Genomic DNA, 18,201 nt, shown 5'->3' with positions numbered 1-18,201 from the left:
GCAGCTCAGGAACGGTGTCCTGTCCCTCACTGAGCGCAGCTCCAGAGCGGCTCATTCTCCCCGGCTCCTCTGCTGCAGCGGTCGCATGGATTACAGCGGGGGACACCTAGGAGAGGTGAGTACATGGATTTTATTATTTTATTCTTATTTTTACAGGTGGGGACAGTGGGGGAGCAGACAATACTACCCTCATCATTGTCCCTGCTGGTGCTGATCGCTGCACCAGCAGGGAACAATGATGAGGAGAGTTTTCAGCACCGGCACTTGGGAACAGCGCTACCTGTAGTTCTGATTCCCAGGCACCGGTACGTGTCACACCAATGACAGACGGATGTCATCCGTGTGTGTTCAGTGTGAGGCACTTTTGTGGACCATGTATCTGCAAAAAAAACTGACTTGTCTCCGTGTGAAGCACATGGACACACGGTCTGTGAAAACACACTAAGGTGTACACAGACCCATTCATTTGAATGGATCTGCGTGTGTCAGTGTCTCCTGAACGTGAGGAAACTGTCACTACTCGTACTGGAGATACTGACGTGTGAAAGAGCCCTAGGTTTGTAGGATATTTAACTATCTACTTGCATACATACATATATAAGTACAGGCATAAAATCTGATTCACGTGTGCTTCCATCCCTGCATAATTCTATATTCCTCTTCTATTGCAGCTGGTAGGCAAAGGAATTTTCCAAAGTCTTTCGCACCCATTCTCCCTTTGATTGACAAGTAGCGCTGGTCACATGAAAATTCTTCCTTCATGATGGTGCTGTTAATGAGGCTTATTTTTTTTCTTGAAGTTTTATTTCCTCATATGGGACTTTCCAGTAAATTATGAGAAAAGAAAAGAGAAAGGGAAGTGGGAGTGACTGTTAGGGAATTACCCGTCCTTGAACCATCCCTCAATGCCCGATATAAACACACACACATGTCTGTGTGATCATACAGCTACACTGTAAATCATGGGGCTGAGCTGCAGCTCTGAGGCTGAGGCTGAAGGTGAGTGCTACAAAGTCTGCCTGAGACCGCTTACCTCCTTCTGCAGCTTTTAATTCCGTCTTTTTAAAAGCTGTGATAAATTCTTACAATTTAGGATTATTGTTGTTAGGGTATGTTAAGGCGGGACGGATATGAAATAGAAATTCTGTCCGGATTTTGCAGGTAATGTATTATGGTCCCAGCAAAGTGGATGAGATTTTTACAAAACCTCATGTAGATCCTACATAAAAAGTCAGTGCGGAATCCTCAAGGAAATCCTGGGCAAATGGTTTATTCCGCAGCACGTAAATCTATACTGCGGACATTCATCCTTCGCAATACGCAAGATAAAATCCACATGTAAGAGGATTTTAGCCATAGCTCCACTATCAGTATTTGATCAGTATTTGGTCAGTATTTTTTCTCAGGAGTGGGAACCAAAACCAGGAGCGGGTGATAAATGCAGAATTGGTGACTTGTTTCTATTAGACCTTTTCTCTGATTGTTCCTCACCTGGTTTTGGCTCCCACTCTTGAGAAAAAATACTGACCGAATACTGACCAAATACTGATAGTGGGGCCTAACGCCATGATCAGTATTTGATCAGTACTTTACATCAGTATTTGTAAGCCAAAACCAGGAGAGGAACAATCAGAGGAAAAGTATAATAGAAACACGTCACCACTTCTGCATTTATCACCCACTCCTGGTTTTGGCTTAAAAATACTGATGTCAAATACTGACCAAATACTGACCGTGTGAATGGGGCCTAATGTGTAGATATATCGTAAAAACCTTGGAACGTTGGAAACCTTGTCTTCTGATTAACAGACATCTGGTCATTGATAACTTGAAGATGTTATATTGTAAAGTCAATCGTTCTTCTTTTGTTGTTAAAGTCAACTTTACATGTCCATAATACGGCAGCATTTCTGCATCCATTATGTCCTTGGGATTTGGACCCGTTGCAGATATATTAAACCGCACTTAGATGACCATATGGCTTAGTAATAATTTAATATCAGTTTGGTAAAGTTGCATTTATAATATACTTATTACGGCTTTGTGCAACCTCCCTTAGGGTATATGTAAACGCTGCATTTTTGTTGCATTTTTTTTCTGTGCAGTTTTGTCACAAAACCTGAAGGTGATCCCAGTACCAGCTAAGTGAATGAGATTCTTGAACTCTCATTGACACGTTGCTTATTTTTTCTTTTCAGATTTGCAACAGATTCAAATCTGCAGGATGTTAATTATTTCAGCGTTTTTGCTGCAGATTTCACCCATATTAACAAGTAGGCAAAAATCAGCAACAAAGACGCATGTAAAATACCCAACAAAAATGTGCATATTTTACGCAAGGATTTTCCTGCCATCATATCAGGATTTGCAATAGAATTTTCTGCTGCAGATCCTGAATGTGTGCACATATAGGCTTCCATTCACACACTGTATTTCGAAAAAAGACAAATGGAATTAATGTGCAAAAATGGAAGCAGAGATGTCAGATTGATGATTGTGGGCTTCATCTGGGATCAGGTATGTGTCCGTTTTTAGAATGAAGGGAAAAATAAGAACATTGTGCAGAACTTTTTCTTCAGTTCTAAAAACGGACAAAAAAACCTAACCTAGATGGACCCCATAATAATCTATGCGTCCCTTTGTTACTATTGTAATGCAATGGATTCGTTTTGAACATGAATTCTGTTTTTCTGTTCTTCTAAAAGTCAGTAAATCAGTATTTCTGAAGAGAAGTTTTAACGTAACTATAAAGCACTCTTCTCAAAAGTAACGATTAGATCAAGTCTTCCATTCTTGGAGCCTTTAATGTATCAATGCAAGATACCTGGCGACTCCTTTTTCTGGGTGTTTTTGCAATAGGAAGCTACTACTAGCATGTGCTGGAAGAAATTGCTGTCTCTAAGGGCAGGTGCAAATGACTGTTTTCTCCAAACCCAAGATAATCGGTCCGATTATGCATATCACACTCTGATTCGACTCTGATCGGAGTTTGATCAGAGTGTGATTTGATTTTCTCAGAGGTGGAGAGAAAAAAAAAAAGTTTCTCCACCTCTATAATGTCAGTTCGTGAAAAACAGACTGCACTCGGATGTCATCTGAGTGCAGTCCTTTTTTTTTCCACGGGCCCATAGAGTTTAATGGGCTAGTGCCATCTAATTCTAGGAGGCAAATTGTGCATGGTGCGGACCGAGTGGTCCAAGGAAAAAATTGGACATTTGCTGTGCATGGCTCCATAGAATAACATGGGGACGAGTGCGATCTATCAAAATGAAGAATAACACTTGTGCGAGTTATACGGTCGTGTGCACGAGTCTTTGGGTGAATATAATTCCATTTACTGCTACAGACTTCATAAATATAGACCAAGTCTCAGAGACAGGAAAACCCCTATCTGAATATCCCTTTAAAGACCTCATAAATGTGGGGGCTTCCCACTCGGAAACTCCCTCTATTAGTTGAACTGCAGGGGTGGCTATAGATTGGTGGACCCATCTCCAATAGCCATTTTAGAATTTTCTAATTAACATTGTATTCATCGCTGGTATAAGGCTCTGTTCATATCTGTATTTGGTATTTAATTTTATGTTCCTTCATAGCATTATGGCGTTATGTTTCTTCAGGAACAGAAAAACAAAATTTGAGCTGGGGATGCATCAATGACATGATGGACACCAACAGAACCCAAAGGAATCCATTGACAAGATAAGGTCTGTCAGGTTTCCATCATGGTGCCATCATTTTGTTGTGCGGTGCTATTTTTTCCAGCATTTTTTATGGAACAGAAGCTCTGATTGCAGATGTGAAAAAGACAAAAAGCCAAAAAGATCTTGTACAACACATTGCAATACATTCTTTAATTTTTATCAGCACTCCTTCAGTTTGAAAAGTCAGATAAAAAGGTGTGTAACCTTTAAAGGAAATCTGTCAGCAGGTTTTTGCTACCTCATCTGAGAGCAGCGTAATGTAGGAAAAGAGAATCTGAATCCAACGATGTATCACTTAGTTTACTGAGTGCAGCCGTTCTGACACAATCAGAGCTTTTAGATTTAGAATGAAGCAGAGCTGAGAAAGCTAGCCCCGCCCACACCACAGCTGACCCCGCCCACACCAGGATCTCCATGTACAAAGTCCATAGACAGGGAGGTGCTTAGCTGCTGGACTAGTCCGGCAATGTTAATCTCTTAGTAATAAATCCTTCACAGTTAGCAAACAACAGCACATACATTGACTTGTGATACATCCCTGAATTCAGTGTTTCAGCCTCTATCTCCTGCTGTCTTAAGATTACATAGGAAAAACCTGCTGACAGATTCCCTTTAAGGAGCAGTGCAGTCTCCATGTAGCTTCAATTTCTAGCTTTTAGGCAATCCAAAAACAATGCAAATGAAATCCATTTTTTTTTAATCCATTTTGCACAAATCAAACTATCTTTGTTTCTTAGGAGATGTTTTTGATCACGTTTGATCCTCAGTGGCTCCATCGGGACTCACCTCTAAATACCAGGAAAACGAGATTTAGGTCTATGTGGTGACAGGACGGGGCCATTGATTGTAATGATGTGGACGGAATCAATGTGCGTCCTGTTAGATATCATTTCTGTCCGTATCCACCTTTTTGAAGCAGGTACCAAGATGTAGTCAATTGCGTTTTGTTACCCACCTCAAATAGGGGGATAATGCCGAAAATAATGTGTGACAGAGCACACTGACTCCATCTGCATCATTCCAGTCAATGGGCCCCCATCAGCGCATATGCCCGAATCCCGTTTTCCAGGGTTTCAGACGTAAACCCCGATGGAGCCACTGACTTGGGGATCAAACCTGATGTGAACGCCGCCTTAGCTTAGACTGACCTATAAAACCTGTATGAATCTTACTTTTCTAAACGGAAAGGGAAGGAAGGTGCTTTCTGACCAGAGGGTTCAATAAAGGAATAGATGGAAGAAGAGACTTATATTAACACAATGTATATTTCTGATTAGACTCACTAGACTGGTGGACATTGTATGGTGCAGTGTAGAAAACAAAGACATTGCGGATTCTAGTCAGTGTTGCACAACATGTCGCAACGCAAGAAGAAAACCACTTTCCACTGTGGTAAGAAAGAAACTAAGAAAGATTGATGAGTCTGAGGTTTCCTTCTTGTACCTCAAGCGTTGTTCTCAATTCACATGGTTAATAATTAGCGTATATTATCAATATATTACTCTTAGATAAGCAGCACCTGCTTAATGGTCCTGGAACTAACGACAGGTAGGGGAAATAGAACAATTGCTTAACACACTACAAATGTTAAAGAACCATAAATGTGGGTTATTACAGTTATAATGTATCTGCCGGTAAGAGGTAATATGCCAGCGGGCTGATTCCTAGAAGCCAGGAAGCGGGCACCAGTACAGCCTTACTGTATATGATGATCCGGTGCTTGGCAGTGACCTGTGAGGGTGGTAGAGTGGAATGTATTGCAGCGAGCAGTGCCATGATCCGACAGGACTTCATTCATATTTACACTGCTGAGCTGCCAATGATTCTCTTTAGGCCATGTTCACACTTTGAGTTTTTGGTCAGTATTTTACGTCAGTATTTGTAAACCTAAGTCAGCAGTGGAACAATCACAGGAAAAGTATAATAGAAACACGTCACCATTTCTGTATTTTTTACCCCCTCCTGGTTTTGGCTTATAAATACTGAGGTAAAATACTGACCGAATACTGAACGTGTGAACGTGGCCTAATTCTCATATCCGCCATTTAGTGCAGAACATGTATTTTAGGTTTGATTTTGTTGTCTTGGAATTCATAGCTGCAGGGCAAAGAAATATGGCCACTACGTAAACCCTGCAGCAATAGGATTTTTTTCATGGACAGCGGTATTCTAAAAAGACAGCATTACACATTCTGTACAGATGGAGAAAATGACTTTCCTGACCATTGGACTTCACAATAAAAGCCCCAATACACATTAGAAATTATCTCCCCTGACTCCTTCATACACAGGAACTTGTGACCAAGCGCTCCTGTGTCCTCTATGAGAAAGCCCCTGTCAGACTCTATGGAGAATAAAAGGATCGGCCATTGGAATCGAACAGGCGCATCATTCTCTTCCCCCAACATTGTCTATCGGGGAAGAGTCAGCGGCCCCCACATACATTGAACTGTTGTCTGATTCCACGAAAATTAGCAGATTCTGATGATTTTAGTTTAATGTGTATGGGGCTCTATATACAATACAATAAGATTATTAGACTTTCTATCTATCTATCTATCTATCTATCTATCTATCTATTATAACACAAGAACTGTCATAACCATAAGTATTGTCATAACCCCCGGCATTGTCTATTGGGGGAGTGTTGGGATGCTCCCATTCACATAAGACCAGTATTCCCCAACTCCGGTCCTCAAGAGCCACCAACAGATCACCTTTTCAGAATTTCTTTATTATTGTACAAGTGATAATTCCATTACCCGCACAATAATAAGGAAATTCTGAAAACATGATCTGCTGGTGGCTCTCGAGGACCGGAGTTGGGGAACACTGACATGTTCACACTGAACAAAGACTGTCAGACGATCCGCTGATATTGTCTTTTGTCTAAAGTGGATGGAGGGGCTTCATACAATACTACTCACACCAGCATGATTTTTGGATGTCTATCTACCACCTTATATCTCCTTTCTCATCTCTGTCTATCGCCCTACACGTGCTCTCAGTTCTACAAATGACCTAAGACTAACATCCCCCATAATCCGAACCTTGCACCTCCGTCTCCAAGACTTCTCTCGAGCTGCGCCAGTTCTCTGGAATGCTCTACCCCAGACGATCCGACGGATGCCTAGCCCCCACGTCTTCAAGCGTGCTTTAAAAATCCATCTCTTTAAACAAGTCTACCACCTAAACTCACTAACCTAACTTTCCCCTGTCACCTCCTTCTAAATATTATTCAGAATCTGCACCCTACTATTTATCTGTCTCCACACCCTCCATGCACACGATAACTGCACTCAATACTTGATTATTACACTTAAGCATACAGGCTGATAACCGGATCATGCAACTTTATATGAAAATCCCTATTATAATTGCCAGACCTGAAATAACAAGCACTTTTCACCTATTGTGTCCCCCCATTTCCTTGTAGAATGTAAGCTTGCGAGCAGGGACCTCACTCCTAATGTAACTGTTTAAACTGTCTTACCTTGTATTGAATTTTTTGTCTGTATATGTCACCGCTTAATTGTAAAGCGCTGCGGAATATGTTGGTGCTATATAAATAAAAATGATTATTATTATCTATTATAACATAAGCACTGAACGTCCCTTTAACCAGGTTAAGATTTATGACATGGATGAATTTGCCAGTGAAAAGCCCCCAGCATGTCTACACGTTTCCTTTCCTTAGTGACATAAAAAGTCGACATGTATATAGTGCGTAGAAAGACTCATCTTCTCCACCTTTGCCTCGGATATCATGGTACACTTCTTTAGCGGTCAGTACAGTCATATATCACTACATTTATTTATATGGGGCATGGACAAAGTACAAGGTTTAGGTCCACCTGGAGCAGTATGTCGGAGTGGATGGTGTATGCTCCTACTACTGGTTATATATTACCATTATTGTGCTGGTTGGAGAATATGTACTTAGGTGAACCATGTATTATCATGAAGTCTTGTATCTCAGCTCATGTTAAATGATTATAAAATGTAATAATAAGATTTTAGAATGCATTATATTGTGAATGTTGAACTTTGACATTTGCCCTATTATGTGTTTCCTTTGAACCCTCCACATTTTTTTTTTTTTTTGCTCTGGCTGAAGAGTGTAAAAATGTTGATGAATGTCCAGATTTGTTATACCCCATCCTGATGAAGAAGTTGGAGAGACTTTGAAACGCGTAGATTTTTAATTTGTTACAAACAAAAATAAAAGATCCTTATTGCAATCTTTGGTTTTGAGACGTCTTTTCCACGTGGATGACCAGCAGTGCAGTGAAAGACCGTTTGAACTCCTTATTGCATCCATGTTAAATGATCGTTTCTTGACCATCTGAATTTATTAAGAAAACTCCCTGGGCCTCGCTCATCAATACTGCCTACAGTGGTGGCCAAAAGTATTGGCACCCCTGCAATTCCGTCAGATAATACTCAGTTTCTTCCTGAAAATGATTGCACTTTTAAAAAGAAAGTTGATTTTTGATTGGTTGCTATGAGCAGCAAAAAACAGTTTTAGACAAATGTGGCCCCTTGACTGTACATAATTCCATGTTTTGAACACAATGTTGAGGGGGTTTGGATTTTGGGGGTCATATACAGGTGCTTCTCACAACATTTGAATATCATCAAAAAGTTAATTTATTTCAGTTATTCAATTCAAAAAGTGAAACTCCTATATTATATAGAGTAATTACACACAGAGTGATCTATTTCAAGTGTTTATTTCTGTTAATGTTGATGATTATGGCTTACAGCCAATGAAAACACAAAAGTCATTATCTCAGTAAATTAAAATAATTAACAAAAAAAAAACCTTCTGAAGCGTTTAAAAAGGTCCCTTAGTCTGTTTCACTAAGCTCCACAATCATTGGGAAGACTGCTGACTTGGCAGATGTCCAGAAGGCAGTCATTGACACACTCCACAAGGAGGGTAAGCCACATAAGGTCATTGCTAAAGAAGCTGGCTGTTCACAGAGTGCTGTATCCAAGCATATTAATGGAAAGTTGAGTGGAAGGAAAAAATGTGGTAGAAAAAGGTGCACAAGCAACCGGGATAACCGCAGCCTTGAAAGGTTTGTTAAGAAAAGGCCATTCAAAAATTTGGGGGAGATTCACAAGGAGTGGACTGCTGCTGCAGTCATTGCTTCAAGAGCCACCCCACACAAATATATCCAGGACATGGGCTACAAGTGTCACATTCCTTGTGTCAAGCCACTCATCACCAATAGACAACGCCAGAAGCGTCTTACCTGGGCCAAGGAGAAAAGACCTGGACTGTTGCTCAGTGGTCCAAGGTGTTGTTTTCAGATGAAAGTAAATTTTGCATTTCATTTGGAAATCAAGGTCCCAGAGTCTGGAGGAAGAGTGGAGAGGCCACAATCCAAGCTGCTTGAGGTCTAGTGTGAAGTTTCCACAATCAGTGATGGTTTGGGGAGCCATGTCATCTGCTGGTGTAGGTCCACTGTGTTTTATCAACACCAAAGTCAGCGCAGCCGTCTACCAGGAAATTTTAGAGCACTTCATGCTTCCCTCTGCCGACAAGCTTTTTGGTGATGGAAATGTCATTCTCCAGCAGGACTTGGCCCCTGTCCACACTGCCAAAAGTACCAATACCTGGTTTACACACAACAGTATCACTGTGCTTGATTGGCCAGAAAACTCGCCTGACCTTAACCCCATAGAGAATCTATTATAGAGAATCTATGGGGTATTGTCAAGAGGAAGATGAGAGACACCAGACCCAACAATGCAGACGAGCTGAAGGCTGCTATCAAAGCAACCTGGGCTTCCATAACACCTCAGCAGTGCCACAGGCTGATCGCCTCCATGCCACTGATGCAGTAATTGGTGCAAAAGGAGCCCCGACCAAGTATTGAGTGCATTTACTGAGCATACATTTCAGTAGGCCAACATTTCGGATTTTAAAAACATTTTTCAAGCTGTTATAAAGTATTCTAATTTACTGAGATGTGTTTTAGAATCATAGAATCATAGAATGGTAGAGTTGGAGGGGACCTCCTGGGTCATCTGGTCCAACCCCCTGCTCAAAGCAGGATTCACTAGATCATCTCAGACAGATGTCTGTCCAGCCTCTGTTTGAAGACGTCCATTGAAGGGGAACTCACCACCTCTCGTGGCAGCCTGTTCCACTCATTAATCACCCTAACTGTCAAAAAGTTTTTTCTAATATCTAATCTGTGTCTCCTCCCATTTAGTTTCATCCCATTGCTTCTAGTCTTTCCTTGTGCAAATGAGAATAAAGATGATCCTTCTACAATGTGACAGCCCTTGACATATTTGTAGACAGCTATTAAGTCTCCTCTCAGTCTTCTTTTTTGCAAGCTAAACATTCCCAAATCCTGCAACCGTTCCTCATAGGACATGGTTTGCAGACCAGTCACCATTCTGGTCGCTCTTCTCTGAACTTGCTCCAGTTTGTCTATGTCTTTTTTAAAATGTGGTGCCCAAAACTGTACACAGTATTCCAGATGAGGTCTGACCAAAGAGGAGTAAAGACCGATAATGACTTCACGTGATCTAGACTCTATGCTTCTGTTAATACATCCCAGAATTGTATTTGCCTTTTTTGCTGCTGCATCACACTGTTGACTCATGTTCAGTCTATGATCTATTAGTATACCTAAGTCTTTTTCACATGTACTGTTGCTTAGCTCTATTCCTCCCATTCTGTATATGCTTTTTTCATTTTTATTGCCCAGATGTAGTACTTTGCATTTTTCCCTGTTAAAAACCATTCTGTTGGTTGCTGCCCACTGCTCCAGTTTATTTAGGTCTTTTTGAATCCTCTCTCTCTCTTCTCATTGGCTGTAAGCCATAATCATCAACATTAACAGAAATGAAACACTTGAAACAGATCCCTCTGTTTGTAATGACTCTATATAACATATAAGTTTCACTTTTTGCATTGAAGAGCTGAAATAAATTAACTTTTTGATGATATTCTAATTTTGTGAGATGCACCTGTACATCTTATACTAGTAGTCTTACATTAGTTGACTCATGTTTCTGTTTGCATCCTTAGGCCTTTCTTTTCACCCGCACTCTAAGGGCTATAATATTGTCTTGAACAGTTGCCATCACAAAGCCGAACGAAGCCACAGCTTCCATGATGGAATTATCTTCTCAAATCGGCCAGTTTTCCCAAGAGAGAAAGTCTGGATAAGGATCCTGAAGGTTGAACAGCGATGGTATGGAGCCCTGCGAGTTGGCTTTACTTCTGAGAATCCTTGCAACCTTGACTCTACCTCTCTTCCACCATTTGCCTGTCCTGACCTTACTATCAGGCCTGATTTTTGGGCTATTGGTATTCCAGAGGAACTGTGCAGAGAGGGCGAGGAAATATGCTTCTGGATAAATAAAAGAGGTCAAGTACTTCTAAAGAAGAAGGGAAGTTTTAAGCCAGATGTGTTATTCTCTGGTATACCAAGGAAGACACCTGTCTGGGTCATGGTAGATGTCTACGGTCAGACAAAGGCTTTACAGCTTATGGGTGAGTGCTCCACATTGTCGGCCAGTATATTTGTATCTATTCATTTATTATAGTAGTAACATATTTTCTAAACTAATAAAACTAATGGAATCTTTTTTAATTTATTTCAGATGGAAAATCAAAACATAAGTCTTTTCATCGTTGTTGTCTTGGCAATATAGGTGAGGTCACTTTTATTATTGTAAAAAAAAAAAATTATAGTGGAGATATCAGCTGCATTCTCCATAAAGCTCTCTGTCCCGTCCGGGATAACACCCTCTTCCTGTTCTGAGACTCATACGCCAGCTGCTCCATCCTGTCTGTAGAAGCCAAGCTCAGGCTATATGGTGATATATGACCATCATCATACATTAGGAATCAGTGTAAAATCAGGTCACGCTAAAGATTATTTGTATGGTTAACCATTGTACAATTTGTTTAACCGACTGGTTATACTGGTTATATAGTGATATCAGATGTGTTGCAAAATACTTAATACAAATAATGTATGCCATATGACAAACCTGTTCTCTAATGCTATGAACTTTGCCAATAGATTAATTTTTTGGCTCATGTTAACTGCAATCAGGGCCAGACGGAGAGCAAAAATCAGCCCTGGAGCACAAATGACAGCAGTCCATACTTGTATGGACATTAGTAAATATATATACTTGTCTTTTACTGCTTACCTGTATGCTATAAGCACAGGAACTAAACGTGAGCACATGTACATAATAATCACATACAGCACACATGTCAAACTCTGGCCCGTAGGGTGGCTTTAGTTGGCCCTCAACACCAAAACCACCACCCCTATGTGGAGGACTATGTGGGGCCCATTATACTGTATGGAGGACTATGTGGGGCCCATTATTCTGTATGGAGGACTATGTGGGGCCATTATTCTGTATGGAGGACTATGTGGGGCCCATTATACTGTATGGAGGACTATGTGGGGCCATTATTCTGTATGGAGGACTAAGTGGGGCCCATTATACTGTATGGAGGACTATGTGGGGCCATTATTCTGTATGGAGGACTATGTGGGGCCCATTATTCTGTATGGAGGACTATGTGGGGCCATTATTCTGTATGGAGGACTATGTGGGGCCCATTATTCTGTATGGAGGACTATGTGGGGCCATTATTCTGTATGGAGGACTAAGTGGGGCCCATTATACTGTATGGAGGACTATGTGGGGCCATTATATTGTATGGAGGACTATGTGTAGCCCATTATACTGTATGGAAGACTATGTGGGGCCATTATATTGTATGGAGGACTATGTGGGGCCCATTATTCTGTATGGAGGACTATGTGGGCCCATTATTCAGTATGGAGGATTATGTGGGGTCCATTGTTCTGTATGGAGGACTATGTGGGGCCCATTATTCTGTAAGGAGGACTATGTGGGGCCCATTATACTGTATGGAGGACTATGTGGGGCCCATTATACTGTGGAGGACTATGTGGGGCCATTATATTGTATGGAGGACTATGTGGGGCCCATTATTCTGTATGGAGGACTATGTGGGACCCATTATTTTGTATGGAGGACTATGTGGGGCCCATTATTCTGTATGGAGGACAATGTGGGGACAATTATTCTGTAATGAGGAATAAGTGTGAACCATTATACTGTATACTGGTTGGCCTGCGCCTTTGTCCACGTTTTTAATTTTGGCCCTCTGTGCATTTGAGTTTGACATCCCTGACATAAAGGTATCCATAGCAAAAAATCTGATACATATTTGTCCTTCTTCTCACTACATATAAAATATATTCAGAGATCATATCTGGACCAGACTACTATGCCAGGCTAGTCACTGAAAATGGGTCTAGTCAAATATTACTTGAACTCAAGGCTGTTAAGACTTTTTAATTAAAGTGGTTATCATACCAAAATATTTATCACCTATTCACAGGATTGGAGGGGATGCAACCACTTGGAGCCCCATCGATCCCGAGAATATGGTATTCAATGTCTATAAGTGTGGTGGTTCTGCATGCACACTACCGATCCCATAGAACCCTAAATGTGAATAAGACGGTGGTCTCACATGCATTACGACCACTCCATTCAAACAGGCCAGTCTTGGGATTGAAAAAAACCAAAGACAAAAGTTAAATACACTAATACCTAAAAGTAAATGGATAAATCGCACAGTGCATAGAAATAATGATAAATAATAAAGGGTATTTAGTTAACATAAATTTTGATCAAAATAATGTAAAAGCCATCCCGCCACATCACGGCAACCCTTATGGGACAGTCCTAACTCTAATGTTAAAACCTTACCATTTGTCAAGTGACATACATATGGATAAGGGCAGAGAGACTGAACCCTTAGTAGAAGCATAGACCTGAGAGGCAGAATGAACCTTTCAGCTCAGACAAAGGGCGGCCACACCCTTATATGCACTACTGCACATTAGACTACAAAGAAAAAACCTCGGAGTCTGAACTGAAACGTAGATTGATGTGCATGCAAAATGTAAATGCATGTTCGCATAAGGCCATTAGACAGAAAAAAAAACAAGATCAAAGCTAAATAAACTAATACCTAAAAGTAAATGGATAAATTGCACAGTGCATAGAAATAATGCCCTTATCCATATGTACGTCACTTGACAAATGGTAAGGTTTTAATATTAGAGTTAGGACTGTCCCATAAGGACTGCCGTGACGTGGCGGTATGGTTTTTACATTATTTTGATCAAAATTTATGTTAACTAAATACGCTTTATTATTTAGCATTATTTCTATGCACTGTGCAATTTATCTATTTACTTTTAGGTATTAGTGTATTTAGCTTTTATCTTTGGTTTTTTTCTTTCTAATGGCCTTATGTGAACATCCATTTACATTTTGCATGCACATCAATTTACGTTTCAGTTCAGACTCCCAGGTTCATGGGAATCCCTTTGAAAAACCTTGATGTTCGCCACAGATGACTTCTTCAGAAACTGAAACTGTTGCGCTACAGAGTATAGTGTCAACGTGTTATTAGCCATTGCAAAAACGAATATGTTGCTCATCGTGCATGAGACATGAGATTACACAACGTATTATGGCCAAAGCACTGACTCACGTAAATGAGAATATAAAAAAAGACAAATGACACTTGGTTATGTCATCTATAGCGTCCGTTGTCTTGATACACATAGAAAAAATGTAGCTTACATCTATTTTAACCTTAATTATAGTAATTAATTATGATTCATTTGTCATTCATTTGTGTGATTAGAGTTCACCTTAAGTATTCATGTTTCTATCATATCTCTATCTATCTATTTATCTATCTATCTATCTATAAATTACAGTTCATCATACTGTATATACTCAGGATAGGTGATAAGTGCCTGATTGCTGGGGAATCCATGGCTGGGACCACCTCAAATCATGAAAATAAAGCGTCAGTCGCGCATGCGCACCTCCAATACATCCAGTGCTCATCTCTTTTAGTCATATAGGCAATACATATAGCCGCAGCACACATGATTCAAATGCTGCACCTAGACCCCCCCATTCTCGCGAGAGGCCTGAGCAGTGGACCACTAGTGATCAGATACTTATCACCTATCCTAAAATGCATCATAACAGATCATAGCAGATCTTTTGTCTATTTTGTCTATACTGCAGATACCTGGGCAGTTGCCTTATATAATAAATACGTATGTTTTTCTTCTACAGAGCCTCCAAATTTGGGTTTATGTCACCCTGAATCAATTGGGACAAAGGACAAAGATTTGCTACCTTGTCATTCTAAGCAATGTATGGAAAAATCTTCAAAACTGGACTTAAGAACGGAAGTGGTGAACTTACAACTGTTCAGAGAAGAGGAGCCCAACTGTGTGATCTGTCTTGACAGAACAGCGGACACTCTGCTTCTCCCCTGCGGACACTGCTCCTTCTGTAAACCATGCGTTCTAAAGATCAAAGCACAGAGCAACATCTGCCCATTGTGCCGTCAAAGTATCCAGGTATCTCAAGACGTTCGAGAAGGACATCTGTTCACCAACTATTGTAGGTGATCTCTGTTATCCCTCATGATACATGAGGACAGTTTTCCTAAATTTGGACATGTTAAACACTGCCATACTTTCTTTACTTCCCAGCCATGTTGAAGGAGCTTGCTCTTAAAGTATTATGGCCAACTCAATGGCGGCTACATGGCTTCATTTTTGGCAACCAAGGTTTCTGGAAGTTGAAGAGCACTTTGGACTTATTTTTAAAAATTGAGTATCGGTACGAAATGAAAGCACATAAGACTTATAAGTATAGCTAAGGCTTTGTTCACATTACATTTGAACCTCCCATCGGAAAGGGCGAAAGATTGCAATATATTCCAGTATATAGACATAGAGTGCTATATGTCACCCCTCAAAAAAGTATACTGGAAAGCATACAGAATGTTCTCTACATGCAAGTACAACTAAGGTACTGTTCACATGTAATTTCATCCATCCGTCAAAGGTATATGGAGATTTTCCACCTTTTGAGGCATATAGTTGCATATGTCTTCCATGGACAACCATAGTGTTAAGCAATGAATACATCTGGCTATGCAAAAGGAGCTGTACCTTCGCTTGACCATGGTTCTGAAACGTAGCGAGAGGCCTCATGCTGGGATCCATATCACACAGATCCAGAATATATGGTGGTAATGCATTTTATGGCGGTTGTGCATAAAAAACGGCAGTATACTCCATAAAATCAGGCCACAACAGTAAAAAATAATAGGGATAGTTATGTATTGTATATCATAGTATGGGTCAAAATGCACTTTATTATGTGCATAAAGCTCAACCAAGGGTGTGATCTGGGTATACGTGAAGGAATGTGTGTCATGTAAGAATAGGAAACTAAATGTAAAATGTGAGAACTAAAAATGAAAGAAAATTTCCAGCTAAGCCCTACTTATACATTGATAGAATGTATATCTGTGTAATTCACATACCTTGTGATTTAGAATAGGATTAGAAAATGTAAATGAAGGTGGAATAACTAAAGAAGAGAAGTAAAGTCGGAGCACAGGAAAATAATGTGATGGGTGATGAAAGCGAGGGAGCCAAAACTGAAAAGCAGAGAAGGAAGTATGATATTAAGTAAGAGCGTAAGAGAGAAATTGACATATTTTTATGTAAGGGCGGGCAAGTATTGAGAAGAAAAAAGTCAGATACATGGGTTACATGGGTGACATAAAGGTGTAAATTGAAGCTCCTGTGCTACAATCCAAAATCTATCAGGCCCCCACCTATGGGTCATTTATTATGCTGGGGCTTTCATGGGGCAGACAGGCATTGAGGCACTTGGGCCATGTACAACTGCTAGTTTTGCACCCCTCACAGTTACACAATGTAAAGAAGGTCAGGGAGAAATGAGTGAAGAGAAATCCAGATAATAAGAGTAGAGTAAAAGGCTACCAGAACAAGATAGATAAAGAGAATTGGAGAACATATAAGAAGCAGGTTATTTGGGATTAATAAAAGGGAAGCATTACAGCAGATATCGGAGCTGTAAGTACTGGATCTATAATGTGAAGGATGTAAAAACTTGAAATGTCTAAATGTGATTATTTTTATTAATTTTTTTTTAAACTAAAATAAAGATCTGTTATTTTGTATTAATAAGGACCAACCGGCCATTGTGTCAATGTTCTCAGGTATATGATTTTATGATTAATAAAGATTTTATATAAAACCTTCCTACCAGTTATATTTTGTCATCCTCAAAGGATTAGTGGTTTGTAAACCACAGAATCTATATATGTAAACTATTGATGTTCAGTGAACAATTTGTACCTAGGCCCCGCACCCACCATGTGCCTTTTATAATGCTGGTGACTACTAATGTGGCACAGGGGCCTTTGTGCCAGGGTCACTGGCCCTTTATGGTGAAATCATTCCGGTCAATAAGGTATTAACTGTAGTTGGAAACTATGGCACTCATATGAAGTTCAAAGAAAATGTGTTCATTGGAAGACCAGCAAGTGTCAAGTGTCCGATATATTAGTGATATCCAACGTTACGATCCATCCTGGACCCAATTCAAGGCCTTAAAAAACATAACACAGTGTTATCACTTTTACAAAATTGTATATATTATATTCAAAGGCAGTATACAAAAGATATACACGTATCCGCTACATACTAGACGACACAAGTCACAGGCAACCAGCTTTTATGTCATGTCCTTACCCTCCACTACCTCGGCTTACTCCTGCCAACCATACTCCACCATATGCTATATGATGTACTTTTGTTATGTATTCTATCCTTACACACTAATTTTCCGTACGGTTTTATGCATGCTGTTACTCTCCATGTTATCTCTGCATATTCGATTATTCTCTATATGCTATCTCAGCGCTCTGTAATCCTTTATCTCCATTTGCTGATATGTTGACCTAACAACTTTGGACCCTTTCCCATCCTGTGATAAGCATATACTAGATAATATATGTGATATGTTACTTATACTGGATAATGCCTATGTACAGACTTTCCTCTGTTTATCTATGTATCTTTGTGACAAACCTTCTAGGGGTTGTCACTGTTCAGAAAACTTTCTGATATTAGCTATGGAAGTTAAAAAAAAAATTGAGTCGGGGCATAACTAAGGGTGGGGGGAGGCAGCGATGTAACCCAGGTGCAGTTATCAGGGGGGCACCAATAGGCAGCGTCTGTTGCCTTCTGATGAGCATCTTGCCTCAAGCGGCAGTCGATGGTGTCTCCCAGGAGGCAGCATTTTCACCCCCCCCAGGAGTGGGATTTGGCTATTTTCCAAACCTGTTGTTTTTGGAGAACCAATAAAAGGTTGATGCCACCCTGTCTGCAGGCTTTCAGATGTGAATACAATTGGGGCTCTGATTGCTGCCAGTTCCAGGGTCAAGGCAACGCACAATAGCATGATGAGGTCACCTGATCCTTCTTCTGCGCCACAGCGGTGGTGATGATGGCAGGAAGGTAGGCACTCCTTGGAGCCGAAGATA

At 40.4% G+C, this 18,201-nt stretch overlaps 1 protein-coding gene across 1 annotated transcript; it reads left to right on the top strand.

Annotated features, from left to right (window-relative positions):
- The first annotated feature begins 907 nt into the window (after window positions 1-907).
- On the top strand, window positions 908-16,853 carry NEURL3 (neuralized E3 ubiquitin protein ligase 3). Its single transcript, XM_073650868.1, has 4 exons — window positions 908-999; window positions 10,759-11,226; window positions 11,337-11,387; window positions 14,901-16,853. The coding sequence occupies exons 1-4, from the start codon at window positions 963-965 to the stop codon at window positions 15,239-15,241; spliced, it is 897 nt and encodes a 298-aa protein (XP_073506969.1). The 5' UTR covers window positions 908-962; the 3' UTR covers window positions 15,242-16,853.
- The last annotated feature ends 1,348 nt before the right edge of the window (window positions 16,854-18,201 follow it).

This window comes from Phyllobates terribilis, unplaced genomic scaffold, assembly GCF_046119375.1.
Source record: "Phyllobates terribilis strain yellow unplaced genomic scaffold, ASM4611937v1 Scaffold_11__3_contigs__length_659146591, whole genome shotgun sequence".
NCBI classification, from domain to species: domain Eukaryota; kingdom Metazoa; phylum Chordata; class Amphibia; order Anura; family Dendrobatidae; genus Phyllobates; species Phyllobates terribilis.
Note: the sequence above shows the minus strand (reverse complement) of the source record. Positions and strands in the feature narration are given on the sequence as shown.